Below are 22687 nucleotides of genomic sequence, written 5' to 3'. Positions count from 1 at the left end.
GACAGTGATGGGCGTCCCGCTCCTCCAGTGACCAAGCGCCCCTCGGGAACCCCGTCCAATAGAAAGGGAGTTGGGGCCGTCCTACGGCGCCAACGCCGCCGCGCTTGGACGCCTTCGCCGTCGCTCAGGCCGGGGAGGCGGGACGAGGTCGCGGAGAGAGGCGACGCGAGGCGAATCGGGCCGTGAGGCCGGTCGCGTTTGTTGTCATCCCAAGATGGAGTTTCTTCTGGGGAACCCCTTCGCCACCCCGGTGGGGCAGAGCCTCGGTAAGCCGGGCGCGGGGAAGGATTCTGGCCGACGGGTTCGGCTGAGGCGCCTCAGGCCAAGTGTGTGAGTGTGTGGGGGGGGGGAGCTGGGCTTCGGATGGGGGGGGCTTCTCGGCCCGCTCTGGGGCCCCCAGGGTCGGTTGGCCGGGGCTGAAGGGACCCTTCCAGGCGGGGAGGGGGGCTCTGCGGGCGACCCTGCGCCTCCTCCCCAGTGGCCCCCTCGCACCCCTCCCCCAAGGGCCTCCCCGGGCCCCTCTGACGCCTGAATACAGCCCACCTGGGCAGGTGCGGCCCCGCCTCCCCCCCGGCTGAGAAAGCAGCCCCTCCCCCCTTCGGTCCCCGGAGAGCCTCTGTCCCAGGTGGGCTTTTGGCCCTGATGCCCGGGGGGGGGGTTTGTGGTCGGTTTCACTGTGTGGCGATGCTGGAAGGCGCCCCCACCCCCCAAACCAGCCCTGGGGGGGTGTCTATCAGGTGAGGGTGGATGCTGGAGGAGCATCTCCACCTGGCCCTTCCCAGCTGCCCATCTGCTGCTGCTGCTGCTGCAGCTGCAAACGAGCTTCTTCCTTTCTGTGGAGCTCTGTACAGTCTCTCTGAATACGCATGGGGAGGGGGTTTCTCTTGGGAGGGTCCTTGGGAAGACCCTCTGGGTAAAGGCCAGCTGTTCCCCTGGGGGCGGGGGTTGCGTCCAGCCAAGAAAGTATGTGCCGAGCCAACTGTGACACGCCCAGCAGCTTCCCATAGCTGGATCAGACTGCAGGATGACATATGTTTTGTGGAAGCTTTGATGATTAAAAAACAAAAAAGCGAGCATTTTAAAAAATTGATAGATAGATAGATAGATATACACATACAGCGGAGAGATGTTTTGGGAGAGAACCAATATAAAAGACAACTTTGCCTGGCAGGCTCAGACTTTCAGCAATCTGTAGCTGTTAGTGGGAAGCACGGATAGGTCAGGGTTGGTGTGGGAATAGGAGGGGTACAAGGCCTTCAGAAAATCTCTGGCAGAGGGGACAGAAATTGGGGGAGCTACTATGGAGGGTAGAGGTTTTAGGAAGACCCAGCCAGAGAATGAAGGAAGAGGTTGCCAAAAGGGATGCTCAGAACTTATGGATGAGCTTGGAGCTAGGAATGCTGGCAGGAAATGAAACAGAGGATGGCCAAGAGGGAAAACTGCCTTAAAAACATAGCAAGGTGTAGATTTAGAGGCCCTGTAATCTTGAAAAAGACTCCTGGGGGGCATCTAGGGGAGGATGATTAAATTGTTTGTGGATATTTACGGTAACTTCTCCACTTAAGGCTCAAGAAGCTGTTTTCTTGGCTTAAAACAGTGACTAAGCAGGGGCGTGGGAAGGTTGATGGGTGTACAAAAGCCACGTGTCAGAGTGCAAGGACCTTGACGACACTGCTTTGCGATGTGCACCAGTTGTTCTGTTTAAAAGAAACGACGCCTTTCCATAATGGGAGCGTGCTTTAAGGAAGTTGCTGTGTGGCAGGTTGGGAGCTCCTGATGTAACATGCCTTTAAAGAACCGAGGGATCCGAAAATTGTTTGGTGAGTGGACTTTCTGATCAGTGGCCTTAAATCACTTTCTTGAACTTAGTGTGGAAATAGGAGAAAGAGAGGACAGAGTTGAGGCATAAGGTTGAGAAATGTAGGGGAGAGGATACGTGTTGAGACATATAACACAGAAATTGGAAGGAAGAATTGAGAAATGCAAAACCTGTGTTGGTTTCTACCTAGCCGAATAGTGCTTTTAGTCAAAATTAGGAAGTGGGGCGCAAGCTTTTCTTACTGGGAAGGATCTTGATCAGTTTGTGAAGTGAACCTGCTTGCTTGTGCATCAACACACAACAGTCATGTGAATGCTGTAGAGATGCTTGATCCAAAAGCAGGTAAAGACTGTTTACTTTGAGCCCATTTTTCTTTGTGGCAGATGCTAATCGTTGAGAATGAAATAAGAGATCCTGTTCTAAAGGGCAACAGTCTAATTTAGGGTGCCTTCATTTTGCCCTTGGAGAATCAAAAATAGATTCTGGCCTTTTTTTCTAACAAATTGTGACATTTTATTCAATGGGAAACAGATCCCCAACGCAGACAAGAGAGGGCTGCATAATGAAAGTGTTGTGTATAGTCCAAGGAATGTCATTTACATCTGACTTTGTTGACCTTTACGAAGGCCTTGAATAAGGGACTCGGAACATCCCTTTATTTAAAAGGAGACGTTACTGCAATTCTAAGAGTTTTCTTTACAGAACACATATTGTTCCAATTTATTGGTATGCTGTGAAGCTGAAAGTCCTAGGGAGGCTTTCTACCAATTGGGAGAGAAAAAAACATGAAAATCTCTGAAAGAGAAACAGATAAAAACAGAGCACTGCTTCTTTTTAAAAAATTTGTTTTGTTAGATAACACTTTCTATGTGGTCTTGATTCAAAAGGGACTTCGGAAGTTCCGAAAGAATTCCCCAAAATGTTGCTGCCTTGAAATTGTCAGATCCTTGAATTAGAATATACAGAGGCTGGTTCAGATACTGCACTAAGCCAGCAGAGGATTTAGTTCTTGTGTTAGGATGTTCTTTTATGATTTTTTAAGGAGTTATGAAACATAACTATAGCTTAGTTCACCGAGTGAACCCAGCCTGGATGGCACAATATAGGTAAAGCTTCACAAGGGAAGTAGCTGTGCTTGGGAAATTGTGGCTGTGCCTAAAGCCTAAAATTGGCCAACTGCAAAATGAGAAAAGAAGTGGAACTCAGGCAAGAGATGGGAATTAATAGTTTGAAAATCTTTATTCTGAAGAAAATGTCTAGTGGTAACAGATTGCATTCGCCTCTTTGACTGTTGATTTTAAAAAAAACCAAAACCCAAAGGTTTGCTGCACACACAGTGTTTATCAAAGATCAAAACATCCCACTTGGCTTGCAGAGTGGGATCTGATCTCAGTCAACAAATAGTTGCTTATATATATACAGGTCTGTATATTTCAAAGCCTCATGTCAGGAACTGCCCAAAGTTTAATCGCACCCGTCTCCTCCTCCCTAAGATCTAGTAATTGCAGACTAGGATATATGACACTGACATTATGTGACACAGTTGTTGACTTCCCAGAAAAAAGCCGAGATCTGCAAGTCATGTACAGTATAACAAGTTTTCCTCTGGTGGCTTAGGGCAAACGGCCTTAGAAACAAGAGAAGCCTGTGAGGGATTTCACTTTCATTTGAATGGGGATGGGGAAAAAAACATGTCCTGGATGAAAGAATAACCAGCCCTCTGCTGTATTACCTTGGCTGAAGTAGTTCATAGTTCACTGAGTCTTCCTTGTTGAACGTTTCTGTGGTTCTTCCTGGCTCGTGTGTGAGATGCAATTATTTGACTGTTTGTTGTTCTTTGGTGGCTCTTTTGATGTTAGGGAAGATGGGGACTAGTCCTATTAAAGTCTATTGGATTGATGACAGCTTTGGCATCTGCAATTAAAGCTGGTGGCCTCTGAAAATATCTAGGGCTAGAAATGCATCAGCATTGTACTTCCTCTGCTAGTAAACGGCATTGATTCCCATGAAAATTCAATCTCAACACACTAGGACATTGGGTAAACATGAGCAAAGACTCTTCAGGAAAGGTTAGAGAAGATCAGAGGCTTATCTTTCTTTGTTGTAAAATGCAAATAACTCGGCTGTGAAACAGGTTGAAGCAGTAAAGGAATAAACACTTTCTGAAGGTTAATGAGCAATATGCTTATTAATTCATCCCTGATGCAACTCCCTCTATGTGTTTGCTGTATTTGTGATGACACAGAATCTTTTGACCATGAAATATTGGACAAGATTTCTGTGAAAGCACAGAGTTGGCCAAATAAGCTCCCAGAGATGTGTTAAACTCTGAGAAGAACGTAATAATTGTTCCCTGAGACTGAGAATTAGCTGATGAATCTCAGACTACACTATATAAGATAATTCAGGCTGGAGGAAGAACTTCTCTGCGTTTTCTCAAATTGTGGATTTTTTCAGGCTTTAAATTCAGTTGGCTTCTCACTGATGGCTACTCATCCGGGGTCTCCAAACTTGGCAACTTTAAGACTCGTGGATTTCAACTCCCAGAGTTACTCAGGCAGCCAAGTCCACAAGTCTTAAAGTTGCCAAGTTTGGAGACCCCTGGGGTGGACATTAGGAGAAGTATTCAAATAGTGAAAACTGTTGGACACCAAACCCAGGCTTGTGTTAATAATGGCTTCCCAGTTTAAAACCAGTGAGAGACGGTGCATTGTTTCATTATTGTCCATTTTCTCCAAGGCATTCAGGAAGAATCTCTGCCTCCCCTCCCTCTTTCTTCTTAGCTCCTTCCTGCAAGTAGAAAGGTGATTAAATGATGGCTGCCATCAGGCCACGAAACTATTGCTGATTATATGCTTTTTAGTTCCTTTTCTCTAAGCATGGAATCTTCCTTGGGATCTTCTAACTCCTCCCTACTCTTGTTTTCTAACATGCAAAATTGTATGCTACCTTCTGGCATATCCGGTGTTTAATAGCCAAATGCTAATGCAAAAATATTCCTGAAGAATGTTTAAAGTTCTGTGCAGGATTCCAAATATTTTTTAAAAAATTCAGGTAGGTCTAGTTCGATGCAACGTATTGCTAATGGAAGCAAACTATGGCTTGGCGCACATGTTACTCTGTAGCACCACAGGAATAAAAACAATAAATCAGTAAAGCAAGCATAGGCCTGCGCATAAAAAAATAGACTATTTCTCTTCCAATTCTCATTCTGTTTCCAATTAGATTGACTGCTGACCAAGAGAATGGCTTGGTTCACACATCAAGCTAAGCCCCAATGGAATTTACAGTATTTGGGTTTCAGCTGAAGATACCATGTGAGTTTAGCTATTGTGGTTCATAAACATGGCTTCAGACTTGACATCATGTAGCAACCCTTTCACTCAGGGGTTATTCAATAAACCACTGTTTAGCTCAGTCAATCTGTCTTGCAAGAATTGGACCTTAACTTACTGGTCTGCAGCTGACCCTTCGTAGCATCCTTGGCTTAAGAGGATGTAGTAAATGAGGTTGGGGAAAGTACCGAGCAGTGTCAGATTCTAACAGCCGGCGATGGTATATTCCACTGCAGTCACTGTAAAAGCAAAGGACCATTTCCTTGAAACAGAAGATGGGGTGATTATTTTTCAACTTCGGACCACAAAACTCAAAAGCTCCCCTTTTATCCCCTCTGGTAAAATTAGAGCCCTCTGCAGTACATATTGTAAATTAGCTGCTATGAATAACTTGACAAGACGCTGGAGTGGCCTCAGACCAGGATGTGATTGGTACTTGAGGTTTGGTGGTGAAATATTTCTGCAGACAAATAACATCGTACATGCCAGAATGCATCCATATTGCAAAGTGCTTTGAGAGTGCTATAAGCCTATTTCAGATGGATTATATTGTAAGAAGAAATCCTCAGGAATTGAAAATTAAATCTTCAAAAGGAACACATAACAAGAAATAGATTGGTTGACTTAGTATTGTATGCTTTATCTCTTGCTAATATAAAGTACTTAAGGGTATTTGTGTGTGTGTGTGTGTGTGTGTACGCACATGCATACACAAACACAAATGTATATTACACCCAGTTATAATTTGTCAGCTTTCAGCTAGATCAGAAATATTCAGCCGGAGACCTCTCTGCAAACGACAGACACTTGTTGCCAAACAGTAATTTTTCATGCAACAAAAGAATAAATAGATGACTAGCACATTACCTTAATAATATTTCAATGCAAAAATTAAATGAACTGATCTTTTGTCCAAGGCATAATCTCCTACTTTTTGTCACGTCATTCAAAATTCAGTTCTTGGCCTGCAAAAACATTGTACACTGAGTTTGATAACACTACTTCCCTAACAACTGTGCCTTCTCCCTACCTGTCTAGCAAGGGGTTTGGGGTTTTTCTTGTCTGCTTTATTTTGCATGTGGCCCCTGTCAAAACTGGGGCTGATGAACTGTTGGGCTTCCCTCCCTTAAGAGGCTTTCTGGCACAAAAAGAAAAAAGGACAGCAGAGGTGATTTAGTGCTATTGGCCAAAGGAGGATGCTCTATCAGATGGCAGAAAACTGGCAGACTCAACATTTGATTTCAGAGTATTTCTCTTCCTACCTAAATCTTTTCATTCTCCTGGTATCTTTATGGGTCATTTTCTAAACTTAAGACCCTTCAGGTTGCTCAGTTTTTTGCAAACTGTGACACCGTCTGTTGGCACTATATTTTACGTAAATCCGAACAAGTGTGTGGTGGATCATTTGCCCAAAAGGAAGGAAATCTTGATGGAATACCTTGCGTTCTGGTGCACGGAGCTGTAGGTGAGGCTTACCGGTTTGGCCTAATGAACCGGCTGTCAATTTCTCAGAAAACGAGCAGCGTATTTGGTTGTCTTACAGAAAGGGCCACCGACGGCTCCCTACAGAGCGAAGACTGGACGCTGAACATGGAGATATGTGACATCATCAACGAGACAGAAGAAGGGTAGGTGTGCATGCACCATGTTAGCTGATGGCAAAATTGCCTTTTGCCATTTTGGAGGCCTCTTTTTCTGGGAAGAGTAGTTGCTTGTTGGTCAGGTTGACTCTGCTGGCAGTTTGGATGCAGTTTGGATATTCAGTTCAGTATTGCCTTAAATCTAACAAACAAAGAAGATGATGCGAAAGGGACCAATGGTTTGAAGCTGTGTAAGCCAAACTCCTGTGTGGCTTCAGCCCCCAGCATTTGATTCTAAGCCTGAAGAAGCTCGTTAAATAAGATATTGTTCAAGAAGTTGTTCAGCAATATTTTGAGTAGCTGGAATACTTTAGGCCAAGGCGGTTCTGTGTGTTTAAACGCCATCGGAATGTTGTTGATCAATCTCCTGCAGTCTCCTTTTAGGCAAAAGCATCACAAAAGCAGCATCTTTTTGCTGGCTTCTTTTCAGCATCTTCATAGCTCCTGGCCTGGCTTTGAGTTTTGTTTTGTTCTTTAAAAAAAAAAACTGCTGAAACTATTTGTATGTTCCCTTGGGGGATTGTGTTCTCCTTTGAGATGCTCTGCTGTAATTGAGCAAAAACACTGGAGCCTCCAAGCACCCGGGTTCAAAACAGGTATGCACAAACAGCTTAAAACAAGAGTTGTTGTGCTTCTGTGCTTCAGAGGCACCTGGGGCTTTCCCCATCCTCTCCTCCTCCTCTCCTCAGCCCGAAGGATGCCGTTCGAGCTCTCAAGAAGAGGCTGAATGGGAACAAGAACTACAGAGAGGTGATGCTCGCTCTAACGGTAAGTACAGCTAAAGATCTGGAGACTTGGGGGAACAAGTCTGTCACCCCAGAACCCGATCTAGCAGCTCTCTTTTTTTAGGATGCTGAGTGTTGACTCTCTCTTCTGCACCTGAAATGTGTTTTTCACACCAAGGTTCTGGAAACGTGTGTAAAGAACTGCGGCCACCGCTTCCATATCCTGGTAGCAAACCGAGATTTCATAGATGGTGTCCTGGTTAAAATAATTTCACCCAAGAATAATCCTCCCACGATTGTTCAAGATAAAGTCCTTGCTCTGATTCAGGTATACTGTTTTAATTTAAGTATCTCTTTCTCTCTGAGCGTACAGCGTCACCAATCCTACAGCTTTAGTCCTTTTAATCTTGATATGTATATTTCCAGTTGTGCATTAAGCAGCTGCCTGCTTCTTAATTTGAAAGGGTGAATCAAGCCCAGCATCGGCTCCCTTGGCCTGATGGCTCTTCTCAAGGTTTTTGGGCAACGAGCTGATTCACTTGCACAATGTTTGAGGGTTTGTATCCCACCTTTGACTCTTGAATCACACGTAAAGGTCTCCATGCCAAAAACTAACAGCGTGAGGATGAATGACTGTTTCTAGTCTGTTTCGTAGCTTTTCTTTCCATCACACTATAAAGTCGGGTAATCTCAAGAGGGTCTTTAGCAAGACCCACTGCTAGGGCTGTTGGGGGAGGTGTGTCTCACGATCTCTCAGTTGTAATGAATCCAAGAAGAAAATGACCAGTTCAGACGCCCCAGTGCAGGGGTCCCCAGCCCCCGGTCCGTGGATCAGCATCAGTCCACAGCACGCCAGCAACCGGTCAGCACAAACAAGTGAAGCCCCATCTGTGGGATGCAGGCAGCACACGAAACCAGGCCCCCTCCGGTCTGCAGAAAAACCTCTCTCCACGGAACCAGGCCCTGGTGCCCAACAATTGAGGGGGGGGGGGCTGCCCTAGTGAAGAAACATGGACTGTGTAGAAGCAGCCTGACAATCCTGCCTGCTTTTTATTTTTATTTTTTCAGGCTTGGGCCGATGCCTTTCGAAGCAGCCCTGACCTCACAGGAGTCGTGCACATTTACGAAGAGCTCAAGAGGAAAGGCATAGAGTTTCCCGTCTCTGATCTGGATGCCCTGTCTCCAATACACACCCCACAGAGAGTAAGCATCTGAGCCTGGGAAATAAAAGCCCCCACCCAAGGGCTGGACTCTGAACTGCACGTGAAAGAGGGGGATGAGTTGTACAGTCACGAAGCATAGAATACCTGGGACGTTCATTGAGCTGGGAAAAACGGACTGCCTTTTAGAACAACTTTGCAGGCTCTGGCCCCAGGCACTGTTAGCGCCCGGTCTCCCAGGGTGAGAAGACTACTAGCTGCTTGGATGGGAGGCTGCACAATTGCACTCCGCCCTCTTTGGGCCTCCAGAGCACTTAGGTGACTGTTGTAAATAGAATCACACACACACACACAGAAGCACAGAGCCTCCCCTCTGCCTATTCGCAGGTGGGCTGGGTCTCTCTCTCATCAACTGCCATTTCCCTTCCTAGAGCGTTCCTGAAATTGACCCGGCTGCCAACATGAACAAGTCCCAGTCTCAGCAGATGATGAGCTCCAGCCCCTCCCCCACCTCTTTCCCATCTTCTCAGGCCCCCCCTCTGAATGGGGCCGACCCCATCATAGCAAACACGGAACAGGTACTGCTCGGGAGGAAGGGGTCCCTGGGTGCGGTGGGGGAGCCGTGCCCCTCCCCTCCGCACTCCTTCAGGGTGAGACGCGTGTTGTCGGCTTTTAGATAACAAAAGCACTTTCCTCCTCCCCTGCCCGCCCCCCCTTCCCTCCAGATTGCACGATTACGCAGCGAGTTGGACGTTGTTCGTGGCAACACAAAGGTGATGTCGGAGATGCTCACGGAAATGATCCCCGGGCAAGAGGATTCCTCAGACCTGGAGTTGCTGCAGGTGAATCTGTCCCAGGGAAATTTTCCTAGCTCTTCTGCAGTCCTCGACTTACAACAGTTCACTTAGTGACCATTCAGAGTGGCGACGGCAGGGAGAAAAGTGGCTCATGACCGTCTTTCAGACTTAGAACCTCCCCATGGTCATGGGATCAAAATTCAGGCACTCGGCAACTGACTCATACTGAAGACGGTTGCAGGGTGTCCCATGGTCACATGATCACATTTTCTCAATGGAGAAACCGGGTTCACTTAACAACCCTGTTACCAGCTTAACCACCGTAGTGATTCACTTAACAACTGTGAGAAAAAATGGGGCAAAGTTCACTTAACAGATGTCTCAGCAAGAGAAGTTTTTGGCTCAATTGCAGTCGTAAGCCGAGGACTCTCTGTATTTGTTTTGAGGGACTCAAACCATTTAGTCTGGAGCCACTTCGAGAGCCCCAGAGTCGGAAGGGATCGTTTGGTTCTCGAAGATGGATCTGATGCTTGGGGAAGATCCCGATTCCAGCATTCGTGACAAATGGTTTTCCCACCTCTGCTTATGTTCATCTATGGAACGACAGCCCCAGCCCCCCCTCTTCCATTCCCAGCCCCTCTTGCGGTTAGCCAGAAGTCAGGCGAAGTCTGCTATCACCATTTCCAAAAGACCAACAGCAGCAGGTCTTGTGAATTAGGCTCACTTCCTCAGGTGCAAATTTCTCCCGTTTTTTCCTGGAACTGAAGTCCATTATTCTCTGCTCGGCCCTTCTGGGATGACAGAGAACAAGGCGTTGTCTGTAGGTGGCCCTTTAGTTACTTGGATTTAAGGAAGCGAGATAAACGTGTGGCTGGTCCTTGCCTCTTAGAAATAGGCAAAACAAAAGAAACCGCTAAGACAATTTCCCGATGCCGTGCAAGCCGGTTTTGTCAGCCTGTCTCCACTACCTGAGTCCAGACGTCTGAAATGTCACCGCCTGGCTCTAAACTGACGAGATTAAAGTCGACGTTGGCAAACCTGGTCCTCAAGCTGTTGCGGCAGCTGGAGAACCTGAGTGGGGGTTCGTGCCGCGCTCTGAATGTCAGTCTCGGCTGAGGAAGCCCAGGCAGCTTTTTACTCTTCTCAAAGGTTGGATGTTGCCACCCCTCCGCTGATTTTCCATTCTGGCAGGGAAGCATTCAGACTCAGGCTAGCTTTGTTCAAAGGTCACCCACTGCTCATGGAAAGCCCAGTGGGGGAAGCTGGCTTCTCTTGTTGTTGATGTCCAGTGGATCAGCTGGATAGGCTGGGCCCCTTTTGCAGAGGGAGCCAAAATAGCCAATGAAAGAGGCCAGATGTGGGCCACAGCCTCTCTTAAGAGACATCTGGAAGCAAAAATACACTCAAGAGGCAGCAGGAACTCCTCCCGGTCATGAAACGTCTGGCTCCTGCTTGTGGTGCCACCCCTGGAGACTGTACTTTGTTCTCAGTCATCTCCCTGTTTGCTCACCTAGGAGCTGAACCGCACTTGCCGAGCGATGCAACAACGGATCGTGGAGCTGATCTCCAGGGTGTCCAATGAAGAGGTCACCGAGGAGCTGCTTCATGCCAACGATGACTTGAATAACGTCTTCCTCAGATACGAGAGGTGACGTCCCTTTTTTCTTTGAGAAGTTAGATCCTCCAGCACAAGGCAGGGCAAGCCAAGGCCTTCCCTCTCTAGTGACAGCCGGTGGGGTGGGGTGGGGTCCCTCAGAAGAGGAGACATTCAGGAGTCTTTCCTTTTTTACCGAATTGCAGCCTTTTCTCCATTTCCCAGTTCTCCTCCTCCCAGGAGGCAGGGAAGAGAAGCATCGTAAATGTCAGAGCTGCATTAAACCATTTTGGTTCTTTCTCTGTCGATCAGCTGCCGATCATTGAATCCCAGCTGCCTGCACCAATGCCTGGCTGGCTGAGAGGTGATGTGTACAGTTGGACACTAGAGGTCCAGAAAGAACCCCCTGGAACCAAAACAGGAACTGGTGGCCATCAGGATATTACATTCCAGAGGTGGACCTTGCCCTGCAGAACAGGTCACAGTTCGGATATGTTAGTTTGCCTAGGAGCGGATAGCGAGTCCAGTTAAGCGCTTCAGCAAGGCCTCCGAGACAGAGAACAGACCATCCCTCCGTGGAAGAACTGCCCCAAGCACAATTCATCTCCAGGCTAGGGCCCAAAACACTCTGTTTGCAGACAACCACTTCCTGTGTTGGGTTAACTTCCGTGGGCAACCAGGGAGATGGGGAAAGGATGGCATATGGGTCTTGTAGTGCTCTTCTGGGTGTCTTACCCGAAATCAACTCTTCCCCCCCTTTTGCGCCACAGCAATTTCTTCTCCCCATTCCCGCTTTTGGGTGAAGACCCAAATTGTTCAGCACTGCCCCCTGCCCTCTTTTTTATTCCTTTATTGTCTTCCTCTAGGTTTGAACGGTACCGACTGGGTCGGTCAGCACAGAATGCAAGCAATGGGGTAAGTCTTTCCAAACAGCGTAACAGCTCTGCGCTCTGTCCTTGTTGCCAGAGGGTACGCTTCCCCTAAGAATCGCTAGTACTTACTCTGAATATTAAGCATAACTGGTTGTGTCTTGGTTGGCAAAGCAACACGCGGGGGTCTGCTTGCAGATTGGGAGGAATCAGACTGCTTCCAGCCATTTCAAGCTGACCAGGAGAACGTGAAGATAGCTAGGTTGGAAGTTCTTGGAACACCATCGTCCTAATCAGAAAATCAGGATGGTGGCCCAAATGCTTCCGTCAAAGTTCTGCCTGGTTTTTTTTGTGTGTGTGTGTGTGGTTGGTTGCCATTCTTCTCCTTGCGTGTTGGGAGAGAATTCTGCCCCTTTTAGTCGAGGCGCCATAAAGAGGGAAAGAAAGAACATCTGAAGAGAGGTTTAAAGGGGTGGGGGCTTGTGTAAACACCCCCCTCCTGGCTGTATCTTCCTGGGCTTCGTTGGAGCCACCTGCCTCTGGCTCCTGTGATCCTCTCGTGTGACCGCTGCTGCTCCCCTCTGTGTCCCGGCAGGTTCTCAATGACGTGTCGGAGGACAACTTGATAGACCTGGGCCCTGGGTCCCCAGCAGTGGTCAGCCCCATGGTGGGCAACACGGCCCCCGCCTCCACCCTTTCCACTCAGCTTGCTGGACTCGGTGAGTATTTTACTTCCTTCCGTTTCTGGAAGAATGGGAGGAAGTCCCAAGAAGCTAGTCCCTAGTGGGGTCCTTTCAAACTTGAGAGGTTTCCCAGTATGCTTAGGTAGTTGCCAATGTTGGATGCTGGCAGCTGTGTGGGAGGAAGCACCTGGGAGCCAGCCCATTTAGATGCAGAGGGGCCCTTTCCCCCATTTATAACAGATTTGTGCACAATAAGTCTCCGCGATAAGACACAACCTTTTATTACCTTGTGCGCAATCGTCAACCATGCTGTGCACAAATCTGTGTTTGTCCCAGTAGGGCTCTTCAAGTCAAAATTTACATCCCATATTACATTCAAGCTGTGTCTCATTTAATTGATTTCTGCGGTCCCTTCTCTGGCTCAGAGTCTTTGGCACTGCAAAGAGGCGAGGATAACTGGATGTGGCGCCATTTCCTTCCCAATCTGTCCTTCTTCTGAATCCCATCTCCCTCCCCCCCCCCAAGTCTCCCCAAAGATGAGTTTTCAGTCTAAGCTCATCTGGCTGGCTTCAGGCTTGGCTACAGGGAATGTTCGTATGCACCAAGACTTATCAAAAGACGGCTTTTGTTCAAAGTGCTGCTTTTTTGTTCAGAGCAAACCAGGCCCATCTTCCTTTGCTTAAGACTTCTAGCTTTTTGTCCTCTGTGTCTCTCTGTAGATTTGGGCACAAACAACGTGAGTGGGGCCCTCGGCTCGCTCCCCCACAGCAATCCCCGGGATGACTTTGACATGTTTGCACAAACGAGGGGCGGTCCCTTGGCAGATCAGCATAAAACGTAAGTGGCCGCAGCAGGGATTTCGCTGCCTCTCTGAACATTTATTTGTATTCCGCATTTATTATTTTTACAAATTAAGCTCAAGATGGCGAACAGATCCAACACGCCTTCCTCCTCCTACGTTCCCCACAACAACAACCTTGTGAAGTGGGTTGGGCTGAGAGGAGGAGGGCGGGTTTAGGGTTACCCAGCTGGCTTTCACGCCTAAGGTGGGAGTACAACTCACAGTCACCTGCTTTCTAACCAGGTACCTTAACCCCTAGGTAAAACTGGCTGCTTAGGACCAAAGGAGCTGCTCAAGTCAGTAGTCATCCTCTGGGTCCCAGGTTCAAATGCTGAGCCACTGAATGATCTGGTGCCTTCATTTCACGGCCGCTGTGCTAAAATGAACACATTTTTTTCCCTGTTTTAGATACACAGTTGGAGCAGATCTTATCCCGAGGGCTTTGTGAGAGGGAAATTTGACGGCTCAGTTAGATCGTATTTCAGGCTATTTCCAGGCTACTCAGAGCCAATGGAAATGTACTGAGAAATCAAAGACTATCAGAAATGCAGCGTGAGACCTTTTCACGAGACCTCAGGAATGCCTCGCCCTGGCCAAGCCATTGTTGTGGCGATAATTTTGTCGCAGCTTTCAGGGCTATTAAAAATGGAGTCCTGGCTTTCTGGGGGTTTGCTGGATGAATTACGGCCCCCAGAGACCTCCCAGAGACGCCTCGGTATTTAAGCATCAATGATGCTTTCTTGTCTTTGTTCCATTGGCTCCACCCTGTGGCAGATTTAGTGTGTGTGTGGGGGGGGATTTTTATCTAATCAGCTCCCTCTGCCTTAATTGGATTGGCCTGGTGGGCTTCTCGGGAGATGTGAAATCCCCAGATTTAGGGACTTTTTATGTGTGTATATTCAGCTCCCATAATCAAATCTGCCCCTGCGGGCGGAAGAGTTAAATGAGCTTGCATCTGGCTGCACTCATTGTTTTTCTTTCTTTTTACAAATAAAACCGGCGTGCTTTGGCCTCTCTTTCACATGTTTTCTTTTGCTATTGTTGGTTTCTGGTTATTTTAGCAATTCTTTTCTTTCCTTTTGTCCAGCGTGACAAAGGAGGATCCACCAATGGCTAAAGGGATGGCACCTGCCCCGGATAGCCGGAAACCAAATTCAGGAGGGGTAAGTTTGTTCTCTTCCATGTGTGTGTACGTGTGGGTCTCTGTGTGTCCCCTTCTCAAGCTGAGGACAGTGCGTTCCCTTGTGTGCAGTTGTCTGATTTGGGGGCACCCGACTGGAACTAGCAGAGTGAGCTGGGGTCGTCCCCTTGTTTGTTCATTGGGGGGGCTCAGCAGATATTCAGTGGGTTGGTGGGAAACTCCGGAGGGCAGGCCAAAGGCCCACCTTTTCTCTCGGCTTCATCTGAACGTTGTTGTGCTTAAAAGGGCCACTGATTTAGCGTGAGAAATACGGGGTGCTTGCTTTGGGACTGGGGAGGGGGCTTTCCTTTTTTCCCTGCAGTCCAGATTGAATGCACGGAGACCTGATTTGTCCACCTCATTTCCCCCATGAGGGTTTTTTTCCCTCCTCTCCCCGGGCTCTTATACCTTCCCCAGCTGATCACCCCCTTCCTCATTCTGGCCTTTGTAGGATCCCAATATCCGTCTATCCCTAATTAATTTTATTTCATCAGAATAAATGGGCCACCTTGTGTTTCCCCCAAGCAGTTCAAGGCAGTGTCAGTGGCTCTTTTCTCTTCCTCTGCCCCCCCCCCTGTTAAAATGAGAAATTTGCATTTCCCTTGTTAACTTTATGGCCAGGATTTGAATCCAGATCAGTGAAAGTGCGGTAGGGAACCTTTGCTCCCATTTGATGCCTGCCTCAGACCTCTTTTGAGTTTGGCTGGGGAGAACGGATTGCACAAGTCTGGAGGGCACCGGGTTGGGGACCAACGGCTTAGTGTGTTGTCAGCTCAAAGGGCCTCCTGGAGCAGGGTCAAAGTACCTGAAGGTTTGTCTCTCTCCCCTCCCCCCCAAGGCGTTGCCCGCAGGTGAAGACATCCGTATTTTGCTCTCCAGATGACTTGGTGTTGGCAGCCCTTGCACCTAGTAGCAATCTCTGCCCTTCCAGTTCTCAGCCTTGATTCTCTTAACCATGGCTAAAAAGTTGGTAAAATCGGGCACAACTCCATAACCGCCTCGCTTAGCAACAGAACTCCTGGTCCTAATTATAGTCTTAAGACGAGGACTGCCTCTCATCTTGGCTGGCCAGTACCCAAAGTATTGCTTGTTGGGACCCTTGCCGATGAAGACCTGGCCCCTTTCTGCCAGCTTCAAGGCCCTCTTGTCTCGGGAAGCGGGCACGGAGGGGTGTTTCTCCTACCCTCACGCTGCCGATTCTGGGCAGGGCCACCCGCAGGTAGAACCAGGTGGGAGGGTGGGGTGCCCAAAGCTTTTCCAGGCGCCTGCGCTGGATGTCCCGGGTCTGCCTTGGGAGGGGGGAAACGTTCCTGTTTCACCTATGGTAATGAGGCACTCTGTTCTCAACACACAGAGGAGAGGTCAAGGTGGGAGTTGCCCCATGGAGCCCATAGACAGGTGGCTCATCTCCCAAGGAATGGTGAGGACCATTTTGCCGTCCAGTGACATCCCCTCCTCCCTCCATGTTGTCCTCACCCCTCCCGGTGTCCCTTTCTGCCGGCCTTACCACCCTTGGTTTACCTGTCACTCAGCCTCTTCACACAGTATCAGGGTGGGGGCAGTAAAAGGAGGGGGGAGCCTCATCCGGGGAGATGGAAGGGTGGGCCGGTTGGGGCTGAATACAGCTACTCCTCGACTTACAACAGTTCATTGAGTGACTGTCCAAAGTTACGACGGCATTGAAAGAAGCAACACGCTTCTTTTTCGCACTTACAACCTTTGCAGCATCCCCCTGGTCACGTGATCGAAATTCAGAGAGTTGGCAACTGGCTCACACGTATCACGGTTGCAGTGTCCCAGGGTCACGGGATCCCCTTTTCTGGCCTTCTGACCCAAGCGAAGTCATAAGGGGGGAGCCAAATTCACATAACCAGCAGGTGATTCGCTTAACGACAGAGGCAAGAAAGGTTGTAAAGCGGGGCAAAGCTCCCTGAACAAAGGTCTCACTTGACAACAGAAATGGGCTCAGTTGTGGTCAAGGACTACCTGTGTTTCTCTCGGAGGAGGGGACCAAGAGACCGAGTGCTCGGGGGTGGATGGGCGGGCTTGTTTTCCAACCCTTGGATGGATCTCTCCACCGGCTCCTTGTACTGCCGTCGTCTTTTTTTTAATTCCTGCAGTATCGCCTTTTTCCCCTCCCTGGCAAACACAAGTCTCTAGTAAAGGTGGGGGACGTTTGGGGTTTTGCCAAAGGTTGAAGAGGCAGCAGAGAAGAGCAACCTGAACCCAGAGGAAAGAGGCTCAGTCGGTCTCTTCCTCCTCCGCTCTCTTGTCTTCAGATGTTTTGGACTTCAGATCCCACCCCTGGGCCAGCCTGGGCTCCTCGGTGGTTCTGCTCAGCTCCTTGGGAGGAGGAGGAGGAGGAGAATAACGACTGCGTGTCCTGCAAGAGCAGACGGGCCTCTCCCACATTAGTGTATCTCAAGCTTGGCCACTCGACGCATCGCTGGCTGGGGGATTCTGGGCGTCGAAGCCCAGGCCTCTTCAAGTGGCCGAGCTTGAGAAACACTATTCTTCTGCACTCTGCATTTTACAGCCTTGCTCTGCACACCCAGAGCCAGCAATCCGATCAGCTTGTCCCACCGCTTGGCACAGCGCGCGCTGGATATAAACTTCCCCTTGGAAGATTCTGCTGCTTTCAGACCATTTTTTTTTGCAAAGGAAGGGAGAGGAAGAAAAAATCCTAAATGTGGCTAGGCAGGAATGTGCAGGAGTTGGGGAGGGGGGCTTTATTTACATCCCTCAGAAGGTGCACCTGGGACCCCCAAAGAGGAAATTGAGCAGCCGCCACCCCCAAGCTGCCCATCCCAGAACTCTCGCAGGAGACAGGCCTTTGGGAAAGCAGTGAAGGGGATTTGATTGGGAAAAGGGGGTGCAAACTGTTTAGGGGACAGGGATGTTTAGGGGGATTAGACTGCTTGTAAGGAGCCCCTCCCGCCCCCCAGGAGACAACGGAGGCAACTCCATTTTTTGCCCTTCAAATCTCCTGAGAGATTAAACCCATCTCACTGTTACAGTTTCTCGGGGAGACCCTTAAAAGCCTCCCAGTATATTTCTCCCCCTGATTTGAAAATTCTGCTCTCCCACCTCCGGTATTCCAACCATCCTCATTGTTAGCTTGTGTTTCTTCGGCTTGGAAAAAGGTTACTGCCCCCTTTGTCGACCCCTTAATGACCCCTTAATAACACCCGTACAAGATTGGACAGGCTGGCTTTCCCTGGTCTGTCCTTCACAAGCTCCTGGTCCCTGTTTGTTTTTAACACGGACATGTTTGACCTCCTCTGTCCAACTAATCCCTAACCATGTTTCCACCACCACCAGCAGCAGCAGCAGCTGTTAACCGTGTGTGTTTATGAGACACATAATAAAGTGGACCTGCCCAAGTGTGCAAGCAGACAAGTGAGCGGAAGTGCAAGGACACACCAAGAGTCCCTGGCCAAGGGCTGGAAATTTAGAGGAGCGAGTTGGGTCGGAGATACCCCGAAGCTCACCCTCGTTTCCAGAATATTTTTCTACATGCCTCATTTTGGATTGCTAGCCCCATTCGGTCCAGGCACCTCGTAGTCTAGACTGAGCGGCCTTTCCATTTTGACCCTTGACCGGCGCGCTCGAAGCGGCCCAGCTGTGGCTTGGCACAATGCCTGAATTGACGAGCCATAGTTATTATGCTGGTCGCTTCTGTCCCCAAGAGTCCAGGAGTGGAGAAAAGGGAACGTTTGGCAAATGGAAAATAAAAAGCAAGCAGTTGCGATATCTGGAATGGCAAGATACAGGTTTGGGTCTAAAGCCTGGGTATAATTTGGTACTTTTTTTATGAGCTCGGGGAAATCTCGTTATGTGGGATTGCAGCAGAAGCCAGCTCTGCCTAGCAGCGATTTGATAAAGATACAACAGGTCTCTCCTCGCTCACACCCCCTCCCCCAATCTATGTCTGGAGCAGCCCCACAGCTTTTAGCCAAACCATCTTTACCAAGCGTGGAATGAACACGGCTTTTTTAGACCTATACGTACGATGCGGTCTGATGGACGAGTGAGAGAAATGACGGAATGAATTTTGAATCTTTGGGTTGCGCACCATTTGGGCGAGAGGGCCCCGGCTTGACAAACAGAATTCAGGCTAAAATCAGCCGCAATATTGATCGAGGCCTTCTCTCGGTGGCCTGATGTTAGCCGCCATCAACGGTCCAGAGAGAAAGTAGTTGGCGGGAGAGCAGGCAGAACACGTGTGCTGTGTGTCTGTGGGTGCGTGCGTGTACACAGAAACACCTTAACGCTTGTGTGGGCCAGAATTTGGCCAGCAACCACTTCTTGGTGCCCATGAAAGAGGAACAGGGGAGAAAGGAATTCCGAGTCGTACAGGTAGCAGGTCCCAGTCTGATGCTCATGGACCGGGCTTCCCCCAGTCTGTGTCTCTCACCCAGCCGCACACTTGGGCACCCCGCCCAAACCTTCGCCCGCCTTGTTGCCCACCCGCCTTGCCTCTGGGCCCCCTGCCTGCTTTCCTGCCTTCCCTATCGGTGAGGAGGCAGAGGGGCAGCCCTTTGGCCCCTGGTTTGTAGGATGCCCCCCCTCCCCATTTCACTCATCGTAGCCTTTTCCGTGTTGAGTTTTGCTAGCCACACTGCCTTGTTTCACACAGCTTCGTTTGTGCGTGTGCTTTTTTCCGTTCGGTTGCAATCCCTGCGCGATGATGAAATGCACTCTTTTTTTTTACCACAGCAATGCATCTTACACAGCCTATATTTGTGTTTTGTTTTTTTGTTTGTTCCTCTTCCCCCTCTCTTTCCTTTCTCCCTCTTTTTTCCTGTCTCATTCTGGGCCCGTATTTCCGGGTGTGTTTTTGGTCTTGTTCTCCCATCTTGCTGCCCTGCCTAGATTCCCGTCCCACAGTCCTCCGTCATGGAGGACATTGAGGAGTGGCTGAGTACCGACGTGGTAAGAGACTTTTCGGTTCTTCTGCTCTGGTCCTCCTTTGGTTTTTTGGTTTGCCTCCCAGGATGGCAGGGCGATGCCCGGGCAGCAGCTCACCTCTGGCACATGTTTCTAAAGCGCAGGCAGTCCTCGACTTAGGACAGCTCATGTAGTGACCCTTGGAAGTTACAACGGCGCTGAAAAAAGTGACCTGTGACCGTTTTTCACACTTAGGACCGTTGTAGCCTCCCCTTGGTCGCGTGATCAACGTTCGTACGCTTGGCAGCTGACTCGCACTTACGACGGTCACAGGGTCACGTGATTCCCCTTTTGCAGCCTTCCGATAAGCAAAGTCAAGGGGGAAGCCGGATTGACTTAACCACCGAGGGACTAACGTAGCCATTGCAGCGATTCACTTAACAACAGTGGCCAGAACAGTCGTAACAGGGGGCAGAAATCATTTAGCCAATCTTTCACTTAGCAACAGAAATGGGCTCAATTGTGGCCATAAGTCGAGGACTGCCTGTGCATGGGAAAGGATGCGGGGGGAAGGGAAGGTGGGGAGGGTCAGGCCTCTGGCAGAACTTCAGGCAGGAGCCGTCCGATACGGGGAGCAGCTGGAGCAGAGGGGCGCTGAAGGAGCGGGGGGCAAACTCTGAGGAACGTCGTAGACGGTCGATGAGCAGCAGCGTCCCTCGTTCTGGGAGTCAAAGTCCACACGGCTTAGAGTCGCCAAGGTGGACAAACACAGGCCTGTTCGAAAGACGTTAGAAGGTGCAGAGCGGAAAGATACCCCAAGGAAGAACTGCCTGGAGGGCTTTTGGCTGAGTGTTGGAGCAGGGAAATGCCATGCCCACCCCAAGGAGCCCACTGGCCGGACAGGACCACCGCTCCTCCCTGGGGGATCCCCCCCCATGTCTTCTCCGTGCAGGCTGCTCCTTCGCTTTGGATTTCGTAAGAAAGCAGCCCTCCTCCCAGGGCAGGGCTTTGGTCCCCAGTGTGGGGGTGCCGGGGCGGGCCCTTGGGCAGAGAGAGGTCCGCGGTGTCCCCTGACGCCAACAGAAGCAGGCCATGAAAGCCATCGGGCCTCTTTTCCGGGCATCGGGGGACGGCCATTAACTGTCAGCCCATCTTTGCCTTTTGGTTAAAGTTGCTAGGCTGCCCCCTCTCCTTCCAAGGGGTTCACCATCCCAGGTGCCCAAACTGTGGGGCGTCGCCTCAGCTTGGGGGAAGCTGACCCCTCAATCTGGCAGTCCCCTTTTGTCCGTCGGATGATGGATTCTCCTTCGTTGGCAAAGCCGAGTGGGTCAGTCCCTGTTTTTCATTCCCAGAAATGTGTGGACCGCTGTCCAGAGACCCCATTTTTCTTGCTGGTTTTTTGTGTTTTTTTTTAATCCCGAGTTGGGGCAATCCGGAGCTCAGTCTTTGAGATCTCCCTGAGTTGGGTCAGCCTGCTGGCAAATACTTGCGCTCTCTGCCGTTCTTTTTAAAGGAGGAAGGGTATAAAAATGGTGAGCTTTCTCTCTTTTCTTCCCCACTCTCCCCTCCCTTCTTCCTCCAATTCCAGAAAGGAGATGAGCTGGAAGAAGGTGTGACCAGCGAAGGTACGTAAGCAGCCCAGGGGTGGAGGGGCTGCCTCGGTTAACGAAAAGGGGGAGCTGCCAGGCGATGGGGAAGGCCCTCCACCGCTGCCCTGGCCACAGAAAGCACCCCCCAACATCCGAGGGAGGGGAGCTAATGCAGGCTAGCAGGCTAGAAGAGACCCCCCCCCAACATGCTCAGCTCCTCCCTGGTGAATTCTGCAAAGTGGGTACCTGCGACACGCACCCAGGCCAGGAAGACTGTTTGAAATGGCACAGGGGTTCCTGCTTGAACGGGGCTGGACTAGAAGACCTCCAAGGTGCCTCCCAAGGCTGTTATTCTGTTAAACCTTGCAGCCGGTCAGCCACCAGCCGGCCATTTCTCCTCTGGATAATCAGGCTTCAGAGGCCAAGCCCTGCCTTGTCCAGCAGATGGGGCGGTCATCCCCCCCCCACCAGGCCCTCCTCATCCTCCCGCTCTCAGGCCACCCTCGGTTGGACTTGGTGGGGGGGGGGAGAGGGGAGGGGATGGATGGCCAAAGAGCGTTGGGACTGTTTCCCCCTGAGCCTCTCTTTTTTTTTCCCTCTCCCTTTTTTACACCTGGCAGAATTCGACCGGTTCCTGCAGGAGCGTGCCAAAGCGGCGGAGAGGATCCCCAACCTGCCCTCCCCTCCCCAGGAGGAGCCCAGGCCGCCCCCCGCGAACCCCCCCAGCAAAAGGAAGCCGGACCGGTCTGAGGACGCCCTCTTTGCTCTGTAACGGTCCTCCTCCCCCTCCCCTCCCCGCTCTCCCTGCGGCAGCAGCCCAGGCCGAGAGCCCTCCCTCCGGCTAGCCAGGGGCCCCTTCCCGGGTGGGCTCTCTTCCCTCCTCTGGGACCCTAACCCTCATTTCCTTAACCTTGGAAGGCGCTTGAGAGCCCTTCTGCCACTCAGATGGGGTGTGTATGTGTCCCACTTAACTCCCTCTCACGCCTCTGCCCCGCTGATGATGCTGAGATTCCCCCCCCCTTATTATTATTATTTTAAAAAGAGAGAGACCTGCATGACTACTTGCACAGACTCCATTCCCGCTGGCTTCCTCCCCCCTCCCCCCTCCCCTTGCTTATGCACCATAGTCATGCATTCCAGCCTGGCTTGGCTCTAGCTAGAACTACTCCAGAGCCCGGCCTGTGGCCTCTTCTGCTCGGCCTCCCACACAGATCAAACCCGACCTTCAGCATCATCCCTGCCCCCCCCCTTCTCCTCTCTTAGCTCCGCCTGGAGGGTTGCCTGGGAAGCTAATGGGAAAGGGGGTCCTATGTGCAAAGGCAGCATCGTTTAGCCAAAGACCCCGGGCGGGTTCCGTGATCCCCCCTCTCTAGGTGGGCTCAGCCCCACCCGTGGGGGGGCCCTCTCCTCCTATCTTTACAAGAAGGGTATTGAGAAGGGAAGGTCAGCCACAGAAAGGGACGACGAGATTGCACTTTGCACTGGAAATGTTAACCCTGAGCGGCAGTTACGTCTGGAGGTATGAACCACTCTGTGTGTGTGTGTGTGTGTGTGTGTGTGTGTGT

General features: G+C 50.2%; 1 protein-coding gene across 2 annotated transcripts; it reads left to right on the top strand.

Annotated features, from left to right (window-relative positions):
- Positions 1-121: 121 nt before the first annotated feature.
- Positions 122-22156, top strand: TOM1L2 (target of myb1 like 2 membrane trafficking protein). Of its 2 annotated transcripts, XM_083373108.1 has the most exons (15): positions 122-266; positions 6698-6782; positions 7484-7562; positions 7698-7847; positions 8588-8722; positions 9111-9257; positions 9405-9521; positions 10991-11124; positions 11937-11985; positions 12535-12658; positions 13342-13459; positions 14551-14626; positions 19519-19578; positions 21122-21158; positions 21743-22156. In XM_083373108.1, exons 1-15 carry the CDS (start codon positions 215-217, stop codon positions 21892-21894), a joined length of 1515 nt encoding a protein of 504 aa, XP_083229234.1. In that variant the 5' UTR covers positions 122-214; the 3' UTR covers positions 21895-22156. The 2 variants fall into 2 exon arrangements, with proteins under 2 accessions (XP_083229234.1, XP_083229235.1); XM_083373109.1 differs by lacking the exon at positions 19519-19578.
- Positions 22157-22687: the final 531 nt, after the last annotated feature.

Source organism: Vipera ursinii (genome assembly GCF_947247035.1).
Source record: "Vipera ursinii genome assembly, chromosome: 13".
Taxonomy (NCBI): Eukaryota; Metazoa; Chordata; class Lepidosauria; order Squamata; family Viperidae; genus Vipera; species Vipera ursinii.
This window is presented reverse-complemented; position numbering and strand designations above follow the sequence as displayed.